Below are 17,664 nucleotides of genomic sequence, written 5' to 3'. Positions count from 1 at the left end.
GCCAAGGTCTATATTAAAAGGCTCATAAGATTGACTGTTTTACTTTCCATATTTGGCAGGGTTTTTATGGTTGGTTTCTTTCTGATGCATGGGCAAGTAAAAGACACAGACAATGTGCTGCTATTGACGGTTTCTTTAAACTTCGAACAGTTGCTCAATTGCGACCATTGTTTTAGATTTTGGCAATCAGAGTATTGGGCAGGGCAAATTATAATCACTGCTTAGGGACTTCAAATTGCAAAGATATAAAACGTTGCTTTCATTATTTCTTCATAGGCCAATTAGTATTGACGCCGCAGGGAAATGATACCAAACAAAAATCAAGAATTGATGACAACACGTAGGCTACCCTAAAATTCTTTCTCATCAAACATAGGTTAAAGGGGCGGGATTTCTTTCATTGGTCTGTAGTGCCACGTTTTTAACCAATTGAGCACAAGTTCAACAGTTCATTACAGCAAAGCTGTTTTGAACGTCAGAAGCCTTCTCTTTTTTGTTTAAACTAAACCACTAAGTTGTAAGAGTGGTAGCACTTATCTACTAAACTCCGTTGGCGCTAGTGATGTGCGCAGGGTGAAAATTTCGCGTAAACGAAGTGCGTGTTTAAATAAATTACCATAACAAAGTTTGAAGATGCCATGTGTGACTATCTTGGATTTGGTCCACCCACCTTGTTAACCATCATTTGAGCATTGTCGTTCCTAATGCAACGAAGTTTTTCCAGCTTTTCTTTGCAAACTAACAGCGCCCGTTGCTCCAGCCGAGTGCGCTGTGTTGGTGACCGGCGTGAACGAGTATTTGCTAAATTCATTTAAGACTTCTCATTATTTAATTTAGTTGCACTACTCAAGCAAAAAAAATATTAACTTGTTTCTCCGTGTGGACTGTTTACCACGCCAATTGTTCGTGTCAAAATCTGGCCCTTGCACACATAGGCTATTCGTTTAATAGGATATTAGGACAATTACACTCACTTTCGGGTGAAGACCTCAGATTTCGAGCAAAGGCACTGCAGCACTGTCGGACATCATGCACATTTCGTGAGGATCCAATAACGTGATCAGGATAAGAATTGCGCAACAAACCAAGTCGTCGCTGGGGACGAAGTTGGTTATCATGCGACAAGCTCAGCGACATGAACAAAATTGTTTTTGACCTCTTGTAAATAGAGCTTACTGCTTCTAGACTGAAATGTGTACCACATTAGATTCCAAACAACAACATTGGTTACAACACAACTGATAGAGCGACTGACCAGCAACCTTAAAATTCGTATTTCTTACAAAGCCGAGTTAAATTTTCCTGAAATTGGCCTTCGGCATTGTAACAACTTGCAACATACAACAAATTCGTGTTTATGTAGCAACACGAAACTTTCAAGTGTTTTCGCCGACAAACGAAAGTGTATTCCGACAGCAAAACGGCAACTTGTTCGCGCACTGATTGCTCGCACATAATGCCCGTTGTCGTATCATAATGAGGACTGAGCCGACGCACTTGACTGGAGCACTTTCGAATTTGTAGCATAATAGACTGTGAATAGTTTGGCCCGACACTCGACCGCTGTCAGTCAGTCCCCCCACTCCTTCCTTCCGCTGTAACCAATCAACTTCGTGATCAATATGCAAGTACATGGTGAGGAGTAACATACCAGCCAACATAGCACGCGACTAGAGTGTTGCAGAACACTCAGCAAAAATCAAATGATACCATATTTGATTACCCAATATGTGATAAGTTTAAGAACGCCCCTAAAATCGGCACCGGTCAAATCAAACGTTGGGTATGGAGCATTTAGCAAGGGAAAAATGCAAATGATCTGCAATTGAAAACTGAGTACAAGCAGCAAATCATAAAACCGTATGCCTAATTGAATGGTATTGATTTTGTAGCCACTACTTTAATCCATTCCAGAGTGAAAACAATAACTGACAAAAAGGATGAAAGAAAGAATACAACATTTGTTGCAGTAATGCATGCCAGATGCATTCACATTGTTTAAGGTAGAAACTTTGGCTGTGAAAACAAGAGCAGGACCAAGACTACCTGTCTTTTGGGACTAATTAGTAAGTCAAAAAAGAAGTTAGGCACATTCCTGTTGTGTTGGAGAGAAAATTTGCAAAAAATAAAAAAGGGATGTATCAACGATATCCCATATCTTGAACAACATGCTTCGTCACGTTTCTGTCTCTTCTTTTTCTGCCGCAGGTCCAGTTGTTTGTTTCTCCGATTTTAACTGGGCTCGGGCCCCAAACCCACCTCTACCTGGGTCAAAGTCCATCCTGTATTCATCCCTGACCTAGACAGTAAAATATGTTGTAACCGGCCCCAAGGAAAACTATGTACTTTTCTGTTGTGCAAACAGTTGAAGAAATCAGGAACACAAATTTAGTACCCACCTGTCCACCACGTTTACCCCTGCCATATTGCCTCCCTTCTTTAAACCCAGCATCCCAATCAGTTCTTACAACCCTGTCATCAAGACGTGTTCCATTAATATAACGCATTGCATCCTCTGCTGATGAACGTTCCATGTACCTAAATGATAGTTACAAGTAACACTTGATATTTTGAAACATAAAAGAAACAACATTAAAACAGAATTCAACACTCACTCAACAAAGCAAAATCCACATGGAGTCTTCTTGAATTTGTCAAGTCCCATAACTAAACGTTTTAGATCTCCACATTTTGAAAACAATTCATGTATTTGTTCCTCAGTGGTGTAATATGACAAATTTCCAACATAAAGTGTGTTTGAGTTGCGTAGAAGATTTTCCTGGTCATTACGACTTCCCTAAAAAGTATTGTTGTTGTTTTAAAATTTCTTGACAATTTTAAAAACACAACTAAAATCACAACGAACTAAAAATTCTAATCACATAATACTTAATGCAATATGCTCCATTTTCAATTTACAAGCTTTTGTATTCAAACACCACCACAAAAATAAAAAAGAATATTGTAATAACACTTAAATGCAAAAAATGTTTTGGCAATAAAATGAGTTGCATTTGTTGGTATTTTAATCTTTTTATTAGCATTTGTTCATTTTTGTGAGTATGGTCACCCTTAATTTGGTTTTCAGGCTGGGTTCCTGGATTTCAGAAATTCATTAAACCACAGATCTGGTGGGCCCATCAGCCTTGCTGTTTACAGCATAAAAGACAAGGTAAATGGGATTGCTGTGTTGAAACAACATGAACCAAACCCTTTAATTATATTAATAAATATAGTTAATTGGGTTGTCCTTGGACACTGAAGAAAATCCCATCTAAACTAACGTTAATGGTTGCTTTTCCTCCGAAATTCCAAGTGGCACCCATTTGAGAACCACTGGTATTATTCTTTTTCAGCGTTATGACTAACTAATGTACAGACATACAGCTAAATTTCAAATAACAAAAACATTGTCATGTGTTTCTGGTTAAGGTCAAGGTTTTCACTGCTGTTCCATGCCTCATGTTGTATAGCAACAGGTTTTGAGACATGGCTTATATTGCACAGTGTCTAGTTCTGCGGCACATCTTAGTTGTACAGTATTTCAACACATAATTTAGACCTGTGAGCTCAAATAATGGGTCGACCCAGCTAATTTTTTCCAAAAGGAAAAAAGACCTTTCTAATTTTTTTTGCATTATAGCATGTTTTAAAACCAAAAAGAGGAGTAAACATAAAACATCTATTTGAGGAAAACAGGGTGAAACATGGATCAAACTAAAAGTTACAAAATAACTTGAAGTTCTTGCATGTACAAACCAACAAGGTGTGAAACTCTACAGAATATGGCTGTTTTTACAGTTTTGCATTTACGGGCCTGTTGGTAAACTGCTGGGAAAAGAAAAAACAAAAAGATTACAGGTTTCCGTTGACCAGGAAAGAAGACCCATAATACAACAAGCATGAATTATCTTTATATGTTCCCCTTTTATGTATTTTCTGCTGAAATGCTAAAAACTTGGCTCATCTACATAGAAAAATCTTTAAAATTGGTTTAGCGCCCCGAAAGGATTAAAATTATTCTCTATCTTCACCACAAAATATTTGAAAACCAAATCATCATGCAGTTTAACATTATGACATGTTTTTCTTTAATTTTGATTTATACAAATAATTCCACATTTTAATCTGAAAAAATGTGTGCTAATGTTTGTGGGGATTGTTTCATTTCATACAATGACAAAAATATGAAACTAAATTATTTTTTCTTGTTTACATCTTTCTCATGTCTGGGTTTGTGGACAGAGGACACTTGACACACAACAACTGAGATATGTGTGATTGTGAAAAGATATTTATATATTTTCGTTCTAAAACATATTTGTATATATCTACAACTCAATGAGTTATTTTCGACCTTGAAATCAAGATTAAAAGATCAAACCTTGAAATGTTGATCGCGGTAAGCGGTTAAATCACACCCTGGATCTTTCAACAGTGGTCGAAGAATAACATCCTGAGTGGGATCAAAAGTCATTGTCCTGCTTTAATCTCAAAGTAGGAACGTAAAAACAATTTTAGTTTCGAATATTGCGTTCACATCGACGCGCTTGTGTCAAAATCAAAAATTTCTGAAAGCGCCGCTAAACGAAATTCGTGTTTCTTACGTATACTCAAAAGTTAAATCAGTTTTGTATTTTTCTAATAATTTCAGTTAATAAAGATTGACCTAATCATTGACAAAAGTATCAAGATCACCTAAAAAATGTTATTATCAGCACATATTTTGAGGCAAAAATATGTTTCGTCATGTTCTGTTTATCCAAGAACATTATACCCAAAACTATATAAACCAGTGGTTCCCAACCTGGCAACAGGGCTTACGGCAAGAATTTGCACAATGTGCGCCAAAATGTGCAGGTCGAAATGTGCGCACATTTTTCGAAAATGTGCAGGTGCCAAAATGTGCAGGTTAAAATGTGCGCACATTTTTCGAAAATGTGCAGGTGCCAAAATGTGCAGGTCAAAATGTGCAGGTGCCAAAATGTGCAGGTTAAAATATGCGCACATTTTTCGAAAATGTGCAGGTGCCAAAATGTGCAGGTCAAAATGTGCAGGTGCCAAAATGTGCAGGTCAAAATGTGCAGGTGCCAAAATGTGCAGGTCAAAATGTGCAGGTAAAAATGTGCAGGTGCCAAAATGTGCAGGTCAAAATGTGTAGGTTAAAATGTGCAGGTCAAAATGTGCAGGTCAAAATGTGCAGGTCAAAATGTGCAGGTGCCAAAATTTCTCCCTTTCATACTAAAAAAGTCTTTCTGTCCCTTTCACACAAACAATTTTTTGTCCCAATTACATAATTATTATATATCTTTCCCTGCATTTTTATTTTAAATAGTGTTCTGTGCAAATCAATTAACTTATATAGGTATGTTATTTTTCTTGTTAAATGCAGTGGATTAAGTTTTTTAACTGAACAGAATATGACCCTTCAGGGCAAAAATAACTGAAAATACAATGTGGTTTCAAACAAATGCAGTGGTAAATAACTGATGCCTATATAAATGGTGAGAACTTATACTTTTGCATTGCACATCCATCATTTTTTTCATGACATCTCAGTATTATCCTTTTCTAAACCCGTTTTGTTACCATTGTACATATTTTTTACCAAAAATATAATACAGAATGCCCACAGCGGTCTCAAAAAAATATTTTCCCTATCCTAATATTCTTTCTGGCTGTTTCAGTCTCTTTATCTCTCTAATTGTTCACGCCAGATTTAGTTTGTTTATTTATTTGCAATCCCACATGAAACATACACCTTTTTCGTTCATAATGGCAATCATCTAGTTTCTGTATATTAGTCAGGAAACAATTACAAATTTTGCAAAAGCATCTAATGATATTTTGGTGTATTATGATATTCCTACAGTAGGTCTTTTTAGCCATCTGGTCCACACAATAGCAAGTCAGAAGCAATAACATGAATGTTTTAGCAAACTTAAAATTAGGGCATCACATCAAGTATTTGTGTGGGTTTCAAAACTAACCTAATTAAATACCCATATACCAAGTTATGTCATGTAAATGAGCCTCAAACAAATAAAAAATGTCAAACATTAAGTTGGGCAACTGTGTGGTTGTCCTTTTCTTTTTGAATGTTGTCATTTGAGTTTCTTCCAAAGACACATATATAGTCCTTTTGTCAATTGTGCAGTATAACCCAAAGGATGGAAAACTTTCTAATAATTCATTTGTTTCATTGAATAAAAATCACTGGACAGCTGGGTCTTTGTCTTGGTTTTGAGTTTAATAACAGTATACTCATATGGTAGCCAGCAACTTCTAGAATTTCACATATGTCTTTTTTGGAAATTCTGTGAGGATCAGTGTAACTTTTGCAATGCAGTAAAAATCTAGCTTGTTGGCTGGCCGTAAACATCCTGTCAGGCATTTACGCACTTTGTAAAAGTTGCAGTAACTCATAAAAGGATAAGCGAGACCTCCAGACTTTGGCTCCACTAAAGAAATCAGCTGGCCCTGTGGTCGCATGGTTGACAACATGCTGACAATTTTGATAACTTCCGTAAACTAGTTTTTTGCCTTGAAAAAACATATCCTCATAAATACTCTGTTGTGTCTAACTCTTTGTTACTTATCATAGCAATTTGACTTGTGTTTTCTGCACCAGTTTCCTTGGTGGTTATGATGTCTAGCAATTGTTTTGGTGCCTTGAATTTTTCTTCACATAAACTTAATTTTTGATTCACAAAATTTACCCTTTGTTGACAGTTTAAAATGAGTAACTTTGGAAAAAAACATGATCTTTGTTCAAGCTTGACCTTTCGTCTGTCCAGAGTTCCTGGTCGAGGCCAAAGTCGTTGAACATCAGTTCAAAGATACAGCCAGTTAGGAAAGTTCTATTTTTACCAGACTTTAAATCAATTAGTAATAAACTTTATGCACCCTTTAATATGTTAGGTAAAATCACTTCAAAGCGTTTAAAGAAGTACTAAAAAGATAAAACGTACATTAAATACTCTCCAACAGCACAATCACAACCACGTAGTAACATTATACAGGGTAGATGCATAAATCTGACCATACAAGCCCAGCTTTGTCATTTGCTTGCTCTTAAAGCACCAAACTCAATGCAAGCATCCGACAAGCGTGTAGTGTTAATCAAGCGTGACGGAAACAATAGCTGGACTGTCATATGAGTATACTATTGTCTAATTGTAAAATCTATAGAAGCTGGGCAGGCTACAAGCTAACAGGCCTTAAATTAAAAACAATAAAGTCAAACCGATTGAGGTGACGATCGTGTACATATCTAGTCTGAAAAACAGTGTTTCCTATTTCCTGAATGCTAGATAATTTCACGCTTTGCCATATCTAACAAACACAACATGCATTTTTACAAGTTTCTCTTAAATCCGATTTTAATTTATAGGTCATAACTTATAACTAATATTTTTGGCACAATTTATGACCACAACAATAGTTTGACGTTAAATATCAATACTTCATTTGAGCGACTGCACATTTTGGCACCTGCACATTATGACTTGCACATTTCGGCACCTGCACATTTTGACCTGCACATTTTGGCACCTGCACATTTTGACCTGCACATTTTGGCACCTGCACATTTTCAAAAAATGTGCGCACATTTTGACCTGCACATTTTGGCACCTGCACATTTTCAAAAAATGTGCGCACATTTTGACCTGCACATTTTGGCACCTGCACATTTTCGAAAAATGTGCGCACATTTCGACCTGCACATTTTCGAGCACATTGTGCAAAAAACGCTCGCATGCCCGTCTCCAACCTGGTGTTCAAGGGGGTCCGTGAGATGGTTTCAAGGGGTCCGTGGAGGCAAACAATTGGAGTAGCATTAACAAGTGTACAATATTTTAAGTTCCCAAACCGTTTTTACAATCCTGTGACATCACAACACACATTAACAACAGAACTTATTGTGGTTTGTTTCAAGTATTGTACACCAGAAAATTTATCTCTCTGTTGCATTGACTGCTACAGTACAGAACTTTATTGAGATTGAGGGACTGTGAAGGTTGATCGAAATTCTGCCCTGATAAGCGAAAGTATAATAACGTACGAATGCAGGAAACAAAAAAACATAACAAGACTAAATTGCGTTGGGGGTCCGCGGACCTATAAAATTGATAAAAGGGGTCCGTGACTACAAAAAGGTTGGGAACCACTGATATAAACTAAGTAAAAGTCAGAGCCAGTATTTTTTTGCTTAGATTGCTCAAAACCGTGCAAAGTGTGCATATATAAACTAAGTTACAGACTTATCTGGAATATCATAATGCAAGTGACAACACATTCGAATGGGAATGAGTCCATATACCAGTATCCAGTTGTCAAAGTTTCATTGCAAGCCCGCACGGGCGTTAAACCATTTTTCTCTAGGTTAGAGCAATATCGCCCAGGTTTCTTGCTCAGAGGAACACCAGAGGTCGAAATGGGATTGGAATCTACAACCTTGTTAACACACGTCGGTTAATTTCAACTTGTTTCAGTAAACTTTCATACTTGTTTGTGGATAAGTTTTGTGTGCCTTGTGCGAAACATAGTTATTAACACATGTTGGACAAACAGAAAAAATCTGTGTCGAAAACACAAATATTCCAGCAGCCACAGTGTACTAGCTTCACAACCATTATCTTATAACCACATGTAAGATCCAATAATAACACAAACTTTAAAACTATTGCGATGCCGATGCGCAACTTTTGTTTTCGAATCGCTGACCGTCACCCGAAGCTAAACCGGATGATTCATTCTTTACAAGCTCGGCCCTAAACGTGACGTAAGCTGTACGCGATTGGCTAACATTTTTAGACTGCATTGCTTCCGCCTATATAAGATTGTGTCCGTGTGTGTTTGTTATGGTCTGTTCGTGGTTACAGCAGGTGTATTTTTGCCAACTTTACCAGGTTGTAGTTGCTGGACTTTTCAATTGAAGGTATACAAGAGACAGAGTGTTTTAATGCAACATTGATAGGCTGACAATATATTCGTGTGCTGCAAGTGCAAATAGAAAACAAAAATTTTCAATATTTTTGATACAGACCTTTTGAAAACAAAACATTTGGTAATTTGAGATGGCAACAATACGAAAGAAGTTAGTAATTGTAGGAGATGGTGCATGTGGAAAAACATGCCTTCTGATTGTGTTTACCAAAGATGAATTTCCAATGGTGTATGTTCCCACAGTTTTTGAAAACTATGTTGCTGATATTGAAGTTGATGGAAAGCAGGTGGGTTTTAATTATTTATGTCTGTACAATAAAGAAACAGTTTGTTTTACACCTTTTTTATCCCTATGTTGTTGTAGGTAGAGCTTGCATTGTGGGATACAGCTGGTCAAGAAGACTATGACCGCTTGAGGCCACTCTCCTACCCAGACACTGATGTCATTCTTGTATGTTTCTCTATTGACTCCCCAGATTCCCTTGAAAACATTTCAGAAAAATGGATGCCCGAGATCAAACATTTCTGTCCAAATGTTCCCATCCTGTTGATTGGAAACAAAAAAGATTTGAGGTATGAAAACAATTTTGTATGGTTGACAACTAATGACACTAATTGATTTCATGTTTTTGTAACTAATCATCATATCAAACGTTTTGAAGTTAAAAATGTTGATATTGAGCTTTATGGCTTGCAGAAATGATGATGAAATTCGCAAAGAACTTGCACAAAGCAAGCAGGAACCAGTACGCTCAGAACAAGGACAAAGAATGGCAACTACCATTGGAGCAAAGCGGTATCTAGAGTGTTCAGCAAAAACAAAGGAAGGCATCAGGGAAGTGTTTGAAGCTGCAGCGCAAATCGCCACAGAAAAAAAAGACAAAAAGAAATCCATCTGCTGTTTTCTGTGATGAGTATTCAATGATGAATCATTTCTTTATTACAGATCAAATAGCATTATGCCTAACTGGGTTTGGCAGCTTTTGTAACGAGTTGTGTGACAATGTTTGGTCATGCTTTGTGACGTGCGTTTCAGCACATATATGGTGAAAAATGTGTAACTTTTAATTGCCAATTTTTACACTGTAATGAAACGTTTAAACATTCTGTCTTCCACGTGTCTAGTTTTACTTTCCACACTCTTTTATTGAATAGTTTTATAGAGCAAGCCATACATTTAAACTCACTTATATCATTTGTGTACTTCTAGTGATTCCATTTTCTGTGGTGTTTTAGACTTGACATGTGAATGAGATTATTTTACACCCTCAGTACTTTGCGTGTAGTTGTTACTTTGCCAACTTTTTTTACAGCAGTCAAGTGGTATAACACACAGTTCTGTTTAGTAATAAGTTTACGTCAATCAATATGTGCTTTACTCATTGTTCTTCACTAACTTATGCTCGCTACACAAGTTGCTTTTCCTTGTAGAAATTATTAATTTACTAATTGTTAACTTTAACCATACCCAAATAGTTTACCATTTTTGAATATAACAGTTTCTCATGCAGATATATTATATGACCCCTAGCAATAAACATATTCGAGTCCAACTTTTTTGTTTCAGTACAGCCTTAATGTTATTTGTTGTTTTGTTTATATGTTCCACTATGGTGTTTAGCCTTACTGTTCAAAACTGTTTTATTGTTATGTAAGTTATTCACAGACATCTATTTATTTCCCAAATCAACTAAATCATTATGGCATAAAAGTTAGGTGGTGCCATATTAAGCTGACACTGTTGGACATCCAGGCTGTTGTAAGTGTTTTTCTCTTTGTTTTTGCTGTTTTTTGGCGCACTTAAACTTTGCAATAAACTTCTTTACAACCAGTGTACTGATGACTCAAAAATTGACCTACATCAATTTTATGCCTGAGAGGGTCATGCATAACAAATTGGTTGAATGCTTTAAGTCTACCTATTTCATTTGATTGAAGTACCAAAAACCTTTCTTTTTTCTAAAGAGAAGCAAACTAGTGAACGAACGAGCTGCTGTGTTCATGTTTTAAGCAAAATTACACGACAACACATAAGAAATAGGTGCTGGGAGAACTGAAGCACTGGCAAGCAAAACCATACAATGGGAAACACATTATAATTTATGTCTTGCATTGTGGCAAGACCAGATAAAACATGGTAATTTGGTAAGCTTTAGTTTGCAACTGCACACAAGAACAGGGTTTGACATAAAATTATTCATTGGTTGACCAGGTTTCTGCATTCTTATTATTTCAATCTAAACAATTTTATTATCTATGACTTATACACAACAAGCAATTTTAAAACAAACATAAATGCATGCATTTATGCCTCTTGCTGGGCAGCTGATATTTAAATGTACTGACTAACATTAGTTAAATATGCATGGTATTCAAGTGCATCTTTTAACTTCTTTGGGTAAAAATATAAAGCACAGGCCTTAGGTGTAGAAATAGGTTTTAAAAATAAAAAGTGTATCAGATTGTTGTGGTTTATGGAGTTTAAAGTCTTCTATGAACGTGAAGATTGTGTACACAGTGACACCATACAGACACATTATGCGTACCACCAGTTGCAAGACAATGACAGGAAAATGGATGGACAAAAACTTACAGAAACTTTTTACAGGATACTTAAAAGATAAAAACTTTTGGACCATACAGTGTTTCGTACATGATACAATGGAAGCTATGGGCTAATGATGTTACCAGTTCAGTACCATTACAAGTAAATATTACTAAACTTATCCATGCAAATACAAAAATATTTGGTATAGTTCAGGTTGGAAAGACATGCAATATCATTGTTATCTGATTGAAAATCCCCTTAAAATCGCAAGTGCACACTAAGGAAGCAAACAGAGGCAGTTCCAGACCACAACAGGATTTGAACTGTAGCTGTCAAAAGCTAATTAAGCACTTGCATCTGCACGCAGAAATAATAAAAAAATACACCACACATAAACTGTACAGAAGTGTTCAAAAGCATGGAGACACAGACAAGTTCAACAAATGCATAATACTGAACAAATGATTGCATTTTCCCAATAGATGAAACTCTTGTTATGCAGCAAAACAAAATTTTGTCTCTGTGTGTAATGAAAAATCAGGCAAACAACAGTGAAATACTGCCAGTGGAAGCTGTTGATTTGAAGTGGATTGCTTATTGCTTGATCTCTGATGACTTTGGGCTGGATGGAGTCATTGGTGTTGTAATACGAGATGAGGGAGCTGACCCATATTCACGTGACAGCTAAAACAGAGAGACAGAAAAAAATATCACACACAGTTCCATCCACTGCAAATTGGCTAAACAGATAATGTTACATGTGTTTATGTCCAAACAAAACACTTTATTTATTTTGTTCTTACTGGCAGTTCATCAGGTCTGGAAGTCTTCTTTGTGGAATGAGTTCTTGGTGGCTTGGGAATAAGGTTGGGCTCAAACTGGGCACGTCTCACAACATTTCGATCAAGCGAGTAGGGTTCCGCACTAATCACAGGTGGGCGGGCAGGCATGGATAACGACCGAGAATAGCGACTTTCTGATGTTGCTGCTGTTTCATTTTGTGAAAAGGATTGTGGTTCAGTGAGCACCACATCCATGTAATCACCGAAATGGTGCACCATTGACTGGCTGTGGGCAGGTCTGTCATTATGACCAACAGGTAAAGTTTCTGTTGAAAAAGCATTGGACATGGTTATAGTGAGTAGGACATTTGCATCATAAGATTTCTTTATAACAGTGTGCTGAGATTTTTTCTGTCGCACTGTTACCTTGAACTTGTGGTGAGTCTATCCCAGTTGCATTGCTATTGTTGATATTGTGATTTGCCTGTTAAAGTAAACACACATAATGTTTGATTTTTTTCAATCACTGATTAAAATTGATAAAAGTCAGTGGTTCTCAAACTTTTGAAGCATGCGGCGCATTAAAGAACTAAAATTTTCTTCCGCGGCACACTTCGCAGATACACATAACAAAAGTTGTTCAAAAAAGCTTAATTTTCAACTTTATTGTGGTGGGTAAGGACATGTTCTTAGCAATAACAAAAATAGGAGCTTTGAAATGTTTTCATGCACAACTGTATTTCTTTATGAAGTTTAATAACACCAGAGAACATTCGCACTTTAAAATAGGAAAGATTTTGTGGCACAGTTGGGAATCTCTCATGGCACACAGTTTGAGAATCACTGATGTAAGTACACAGAAAATTAAATTGATACAAAATCTGGTAAAAGGAAATGTCCCTTACTTCTTGTTCATCAACTTCTACTATCACGTCCACTGATTTGCTTGGGACTAGCAAACTAGAACCTGCAGCTGGTGACTCCACTCCGAAACCTGTTGGTAACACTTTGTGTTCAACCATTGAAAAGTTATGATCACTACACATATATCTTGAAGGCAAAAGCAATGGCTTACTTGAACCGGACTCAGAAAATGAATCCATCCTGGCCAAAGGAGCCACAACCGGTTCGTCACCAATATTTTCAGGTACTGTAGCCCTTAAAAAATAACACACACTTTCCCTAAGCTTGTAGGTTATTCAAATTTGCCACATAAATAAATTTCAAGACAAAGGTAGTACATTTAAACATTTTGCACATGATTAAACTTGATTTTTCTTGTTTTATTCCATTAATATTTGTCTACAAGGAAGCAAAAACACAAAATCTGACATCTGTGGGTTATTGCCAATTAAACCACAAATAGTGGCATTCATAACTGCCTTTAAAATACCTTTGTTCTGGACTTTGATGAAGAGGTATATTCTCAAAACCATGATCTATATTTGCAGCAGGGGGCTGCTCAATGACGGGTTCCTATGACAACACATGTAAGTAGAATTTTGTTTTATTTTGTGGAAAATTTAGGTACAATGATCAAAGTGACCACCTTTGGGTTTTCAGCCAAGTCACTTCTTCTGCTTTTTCCATTTCTTGTGAGCCCACCAACTGGCAATGTTTCAGACTCTGTGTATTTTCGAGAGTCAGCAACTATCTGGGATTGCTTGATAACCTGAAAAAAAAATGCCAAGTAAGTGATTTGCAGTGGTTGTGTCAGAAGTTCAAGCTACAAATGTGCAACTGTTGCATAAAAGTTACCTTTTTCATCGCCTTTAACAATTCGTTCGGAAAATGGTGGACAACCATTTTATGTGAAATTAGGAGTTCATTGAAATCATTTCTGTTGTCTGATTCAATGGCAAAGTATTTGTTCCTTTCAGAAGGCCTACAACATATTTTTACCATCATGAAAATTTACTTGGTTGACTGAAATATTTAGTGATCTAATGGAGTAACTTTTAATTTGTATTGGTCATATTAAAGAAATTCAATTAAGGACATTATTGTATTACTGTATAAATATCTATGACATATTAGAGGCAAAAACTTGGGAAAATGAATGAAAGGATTGTATTTCAAAAAACAAAGTCATATTTGCTGTCTGTTGCACATACTATTTTTTTGACACTTTTCTTCACAAAAAGATGAATTTTAACATTTTTCACTTTGTCAGTTTTTTTTGCTTGGTGCTTTCATAAAAATAAAAAAATGCTGTAGCTACTTGGAGCAGAAGTTTTGGTCTTTGGTTGGTTTTCTGTACACAATATGAATGATTTTCCCGGGAGGATAAAGATCCTCACTACAGCTGGTGTCAGAGCAGGATTCAGTTAGATTGTCTCCTGGATGATCCACAAGATTCCTCTCTTCCTCCATTGGCTAAAAAATACATAAAATAAGTTTTTTTCCAACACATTTATCTTTAATGTAAAAAATTCCAATGATAATACATTCTGTATGTAAGCGAACTGTCAACTTGATGTGCCTACCTCCTATCACGTAACCACAAAAATGTTGCACATAATGCAGTGGTAACAAAATCAAATCAACCTACCACAGCATGCTGCAAAAGCTTATGCCTGCTTTGTGTTGTATGGACAAGGTTTCCCAATATTACTCGATACTGAAAAACAAATTATCAGCATTTTAAAAGTGCAACAAAACTAAGCTAACTTATGGTACCTTGGGCAAAGATGTAGCTTTTAGCAAGGAGGTAATTTCATTTCTCAATCTTTCCAATTGCACAATGCCTGTCCTGGTGATCATGTCCTTTCCCAAGACAGCAGTATTTATGTAGTGCTTTGAACCCTCCATGGCTGCCAAACTGCCATGAATAGAAAACAAATAAAACATGCTTAAAAAACAACAGCCATAAAATGCTTCAAACAGTTTATGTAGCAAAAAACACTAATTTGTTAAACTTTCGAACTGGCGATCCCCTACTATGAGGCTGACATGTGCAGTATACAAGCAGGGTTCCCGCGCAATTTTTGTTTATAAATTCCATGACTTTTCCAAAATTTTTCAAGAAAAAAACCCCGAATTTTCATAACCTTAATCGACAAAAATCGAGCAATTCCCATAGTAAAACTAGAAAAAAGACTTTGGTATATGTAGCCAATTTACCATACTTGCAACGAATATATAAACGTTACGTAATTTGAAATTCCTATCTCTATCTGGCATTTTCAGGCGCCAAATTCCATACTTTTTCAAGGACTTTTGCAAAAGTTGGGTTTTTTCAAAACTTTTCCAGGCCTTAAAAATACAAATTTAAATTCCATCACCTTCCCAGGCTTTCCATACCCGCGGGAACCCTGTACAAGGCAGGCAATGGTACTTGTGATTCAACTTTTGGCAGTTTCTCCACTGAGCCTATGTAGCTCAGTTGTGTGAGTGTGAGTCCTGGAAAGATCCAGTCATGGGTTTGAATCCCACCTCTAGCCTGCGCCTTGCCATATGGGAATACTTGGGAGACACATAGGCCTGGCATACTATGATGTTAATCTTTATGGAGCATCTTTCAAAAATTCACATGTTGCAAAGCTGGTAATTATCAGGGGTTATAGTTTTAGTACCAAGCTTCTGAAATCTATCCATCGAGTGTGAAAAAACTTCTCCTCATAAAAAAAGAGAACTAAGCCAGTTCAGTAACGCGTAAGTATGTGCCACATTGCAAAATATCTGCTTCATTACCCCAGCCTAGTAACCTGCTTTCTCACCTTAGTAAGCCGCCAGGTGGTGAATATGCATAACATATGAGGTGTGGATATCGCCTTTTGAGTGAAATCGATAAAATGACAGCAACCCCAGCACCAAGCGAATGACCTGCCGATACAAAGTTTTGTGTGAACAATTGCCTTATTTAGAGAAAGGTATAAATTTTGCAGCAACTTTACCTACGATCACCAGTTGGTAATCCCTTGTCCCCCGTGATAAATCTCTGCCAAAAGCTTGTGACAAAATCATTTCCTCCTCAAGTAACTGTTGTCTGATATAGATTGCCCCTTGCACAATACCCTAAATATAAATCATCATTCATACAGGGTGCAGGGGTGAAATGTGTTGTGTTTGGCCATAAAGTGGTGCATCTCATGTTATTGCTTCATGTCTGGCTGAGTACATCCAGACTGTTACCACAAATAATTCGGCCAACTTCATTTGAACTTTTGCTCACAACATTATGACGTACTGCAGATTTTGATCAATAACATTTTTCAGAAGTGAAGCACATAAAATTGAAATTGGTAAGTTTCTTAGTGTACTGGCATGATATTTTATTTAACTAGCATGGGAATGCTCAGAAAAGAGTGTTCAAACCTTATGTGCCTTCCACGAAGAATCGCATTCTGGTATTTGCATGGGTGTAGCCACAATATCAGTCAATGCATCGATGTCACTCAAAGTTCCTCTGATAGTCACAACAATGGATTTCATTTTGTGATCAACAGCAACAAAGAATGGCTGCTTGTATAGCTGAAGCATAAACACATTTTTTTAACTGTTGTGTTTTTTTTAAAAAAACAGAAAAATGCTAGAAACCAAATTTTTTTGGCAAACTTTGGATCATAGAAAACAAGTTAAAATGGATTGATACTGAAGAATTACTCCTCAAAAATAGAATTTGGTTACCTTGGGATAAAACACTACAACTGCAAACAGTGACCAAATTAAGTTTAAGCCACTTCATCATAAAGCACTTACATCATTGTTCCATGACACATACACAAGATCAACATCTCCCCTCAGTCCGTTCTCCAGCATGGTTTTTCTGATTGCAGATGTGCGCCATTCACAGCAGGTGTCCTTTCGTATAGTGGCTGAAGCAAATGGCCTATGATGGTTGGATGTAGCAGGGCAGCACGATGTTCTATCAGCCCCACACCTGCCCATGCATCAGGTTTTTATTGTGTTTTACATGCAACATGTGAGGAATATGGCTTTAAACTGTAAATGTCATTTAGTGCAATGACTGACATGTCCAACAAGATTATGACAAAAAAAGACAAGGTTGACATGTCAAATAGATGTGGCACGTAAGAACCACTGACACTAATATATGGACCCTATGACATGTATTTCAGTTCTTTAATAATGCATATGCATGACATGGAAATCCATGCACTCATTAATGTAAGCAACCTTTTCAGTTACAAAAAAATAAATTTTCACATGCAGATCGTAGCATTTGATAATGATCATATTACAGGAACATGTCATACATGCATTCTTCCATGAGGTAGCAGACTCCACAGGCCATGTGCGAGTACATGTACATGAGAGGGCCGTAAGATGCCACAGCATACTGGCAGTAGTACGTCATCACACTAAATTCATGGGCTTCAGTCTGAAATATCCAAGTTTGATATTACTGACACTGAATGAACA

The 17,664-nt window shown here is 36.7% G+C and overlaps 3 protein-coding genes across 3 annotated transcripts; 1 reads left to right on the top strand and 2 right to left on the bottom strand.

Annotated features, from left to right (window-relative positions):
* Positions 1–1,381: 1,381 nt before the first annotated feature.
* On the bottom strand, positions 1,382–4,570 carry LOC145208598 (nuclear cap-binding protein subunit 2-like). The gene is made up of 4 exons (XM_080078968.1): positions 4,385–4,570; positions 2,616–2,797; positions 2,400–2,538; positions 1,382–2,299 (listed from the first exon to the last, which is right to left on the bottom strand). The coding sequence occupies exons 1-4, from the start codon at positions 4,475–4,477 to the stop codon at positions 2,177–2,179; spliced, it is 537 nt and encodes a 178-aa protein (XP_079935094.1). The 5' UTR covers positions 4,478–4,570; the 3' UTR covers positions 1,382–2,176.
* Positions 4,571–8,863: 4,293 nt separating this feature from the next.
* On the top strand, positions 8,864–10,785 carry LOC145208597 (ras-like GTP-binding protein rhoA). The gene is made up of 4 exons (XM_080078967.1): positions 8,864–8,941; positions 9,048–9,236; positions 9,314–9,522; positions 9,647–10,785. The coding sequence occupies exons 2-4, from the start codon at positions 9,081–9,083 to the stop codon at positions 9,858–9,860; spliced, it is 579 nt and encodes a 192-aa protein (XP_079935093.1). The 5' UTR covers positions 8,864–8,941; positions 9,048–9,080; the 3' UTR covers positions 9,861–10,785.
* A 148-nt stretch (positions 10,786–10,933) lies between these two features.
* On the bottom strand, positions 10,934–17,635 carry LOC145208596 (diacylglycerol lipase-alpha-like). Its single transcript, XM_080078966.1, has 16 exons — positions 17,499–17,635; positions 16,981–17,161; positions 16,597–16,752; positions 16,176–16,296; positions 15,999–16,104; positions 14,959–15,100; positions 14,831–14,899; positions 14,501–14,655; positions 14,038–14,164; positions 13,829–13,951; positions 13,673–13,755; positions 13,355–13,437; positions 13,185–13,273; positions 12,706–12,763; positions 12,301–12,605; positions 10,934–12,181 (listed from the first exon to the last, which is right to left on the bottom strand). Exons 1-16 carry the CDS (start codon positions 17,597–17,599, stop codon positions 12,092–12,094), a joined length of 1,989 nt encoding a protein of 662 aa, XP_079935092.1. The 5' UTR covers positions 17,600–17,635; the 3' UTR covers positions 10,934–12,091.
* Between the last annotated feature and the right edge of the window lie 29 nt (positions 17,636–17,664).

The sequence above is a fragment of the Phallusia mammillata genome, unplaced genomic scaffold (genome assembly GCF_965637545.1).
Source record: "Phallusia mammillata unplaced genomic scaffold, kaPhaMamm4.hap1.1 HAP1_SCAFFOLD_307, whole genome shotgun sequence".
In the NCBI taxonomy this organism is placed as follows: Eukaryota; Metazoa; Chordata; class Ascidiacea; order Phlebobranchia; family Ascidiidae; genus Phallusia; species Phallusia mammillata.
Note: the sequence above shows the minus strand (reverse complement) of the source record. Positions and strands in the feature narration are given on the sequence as shown.

Bases quoted from the DNA above. Each gene is read 5' to 3' on its own strand.
- LOC145208598 (XM_080078968.1), bottom strand. From the start codon at position 4,477: ATGACTTTTGATCCCACTCAGGATGTTATTCTTCGACCACTGTTGAAA. The intron at 2,798-4,384 runs GTTTGATCTTTT...AATACTTTTTAG, and splicing joins ACCGCGATCAACATTTCAAG to GGAAGTCGTAATGACCAGGA. The intron at 2,539-2,615 runs GTGAGTGTTGAA...ACTATCATTTAG, and splicing joins TGTGGATTTTGCTTTGTTGA to GTACATGGAACGTTCATCAG.
- LOC145208596 (XM_080078966.1), bottom strand. From the start codon at position 17,599: ATGACGTACTACTGCCAGTATGCTGTGGCATCTTACGGCCCTCTCATG. The intron at 16,753-16,980 runs GTAAGTGCTTTA...TTTATGCTTCAG, and splicing joins ATGTGTCATGGAACAATGAT to CTATACAAGCAGCCATTCTT. The intron at 13,952-14,037 runs GTAACTTTTATG...TTTTTTTTTCAG, and splicing joins TGTTAAAGGCGATGAAAAAG to GTTATCAAGCAATCCCAGAT.
- LOC145208597 (XM_080078967.1), top strand. From the start codon at position 9,081: ATGGCAACAATACGAAAGAAGTTAGTAATTGTAGGAGATGGTGCATGT. The intron at 9,237-9,313 runs GTGGGTTTTAAT...ATGTTGTTGTAG, and splicing joins TTGAAGTTGATGGAAAGCAG to GTAGAGCTTGCATTGTGGGA. The intron at 9,523-9,646 runs GTATGAAAACAA...TATGGCTTGCAG, and splicing joins GGAAACAAAAAAGATTTGAG to AAATGATGATGAAATTCGCA.